Genomic DNA, 1555 nt, shown 5'->3' with positions numbered 1-1555 from the left:
TTCACTAAATCAGGCGAGTCATCCTCCACTGCATACCTAGTGGAGGTAGTACAGATATCTCACCTCACTGGCTTTACCCAGGAAGTCCACTGCGTTGTCGGCTTTGAGAAAGGATGTCACTGTGAAACTGTGGTAGAGGGTCAAATCACCGTCTGTGTATCCCTCCGCCTGGACAGAAGAAGAGCTGATGGTCAGTAACAGATGGAATCTTGGAATCAAAAAGTAGAAAACTGTTTGCGGGGGAGAACCGTAACACCACATCAACACCATAGCAAATGGTGGGTAAACAGCCATTCAGGTAATAACAGATTATGGGGGAAAAAATTCAAATTAGTAACTAGTGTTCATCTAGTAATCCATCATCCCATGCGGTGTACATGCCTTTGGCTTCTTGACAGGAATCAGCTCCCTCACAGTTTTGGCCTGCACCTCCACCTCTTTGAACGCATGCTTGGGGTCAAAGAATTTACCGTCGATTTTATCCGGGGCAACAAAGCCTGGTGAGGAAATAAACAAATTAGCTTTAGATGCGATCTGCAGAAGTGACCAAAGAAAGAGGTTAAAATCCAGTCGAATGACTGCCAGACAGCCACTGACCCTGACAGATGACAAAGATCTCGGCGGACTCGTTCCTAGACGCTTGCGGCTTGGTGGCCTGCACCTTCTTGAAGAACTGCTGGAAGATCCAGAGGAGTGGCTGGTAGTCTTTGGAGCGGAAGACCTTTGTGACGAATGTGCCGCCTTTGGTCAAAAACTCACAGGCCAGTTTCAGTGCCATGAGGGTCAGATGAGCTGGTGGGGGAGAGGGGAACAGAAGGAGATTTTGGGGCCGTTAGGTTCCAAAACCATCCATCATGACAGCCGGGTGTGCCCTTCATAAACTACTCAGGGATCGAAACACAAGCAAACATGAGGAAATAATGGTAATTTCATTTTCCTTACAACGTGCAAATGTTGATGTACTTTTATCAATTTTTATCACCACCTTTTGGATAATCACAGTAAGTGCGTTTTTTTTAGCCTGTATTAGCTGGAAATAATAACTTTTGGAGACGTGCGATTGGAAATTTCAGTCTAATGTCCTGAAACTTTTGCTTTTACTGTACTTACCTTGTGAGAAGGCATCATGTTGCCAGTTGGCTCCCACATTTGGAGCTCCATCATTTAACACCACATCAACCTTCCAGGTCTGCAGCTCCTTTCGTAAAGCCTGTACATGGGACGGACGGTATGTCACTTAATAAATCCATGTTAAGAACTATTGTATAATATGTGATTTTAGAGACATCTGATCTTTGGAAAACTGTGCAGCTTTCAGGTGGAAAATACAAACCCTATTTGTACACTATCTTTTTCTATTTCTATTAAATTGATCACTCCTGACTGGGGCGGTCCACTAATTAGAAGGTCGGTAGTTCAATCCCCCGCTCCTCCAGGCGGTATGTCGAAGTATTCTTGGGCAACATACTGAACCCCACGTTGCCCCTGACGACTGTTCCATCAGTGTATGAGTGTGATGTACAAATGCGAGTCAGTAAGACTAGAAAAGCGCTAT

General features: G+C 44.9%; 1 protein-coding gene across 1 annotated transcript; it reads right to left on the bottom strand.

The window, feature by feature from the left end:
- Positions 1 to 63: 63 nt before the first annotated feature.
- LOC111668830 (pre-rRNA 2'-O-ribose RNA methyltransferase FTSJ3-like) lies at positions 64 to 1232 on the bottom strand (the record flags this gene model as incomplete). The annotated part of the gene is made up of 4 exons (XM_023424977.2): positions 1111 to 1232; positions 598 to 792; positions 382 to 497; positions 64 to 168 (listed from the first exon to the last, which is right to left on the bottom strand). Coding segments are annotated over exons 2-4 (402 nt in total), but the record flags the coding sequence as incomplete, so codon positions are not given.
- Between the last annotated feature and the right edge of the window lie 323 nt (positions 1233 to 1555).

The sequence above is a fragment of the Seriola lalandi genome, unplaced genomic scaffold (genome assembly GCF_002814215.2).
Source record: "Seriola lalandi dorsalis isolate HSWRI2012SDOR001 ecotype SW California unplaced genomic scaffold, Sedor1 jcf7180002004316, whole genome shotgun sequence".
NCBI lineage: Eukaryota > Metazoa > Chordata > Actinopteri > Carangiformes > Carangidae > Seriola > Seriola lalandi.
The sequence above is the reverse complement of the archived record's forward strand: the minus strand, read 5'-3'. Positions and strand labels throughout refer to the sequence as shown.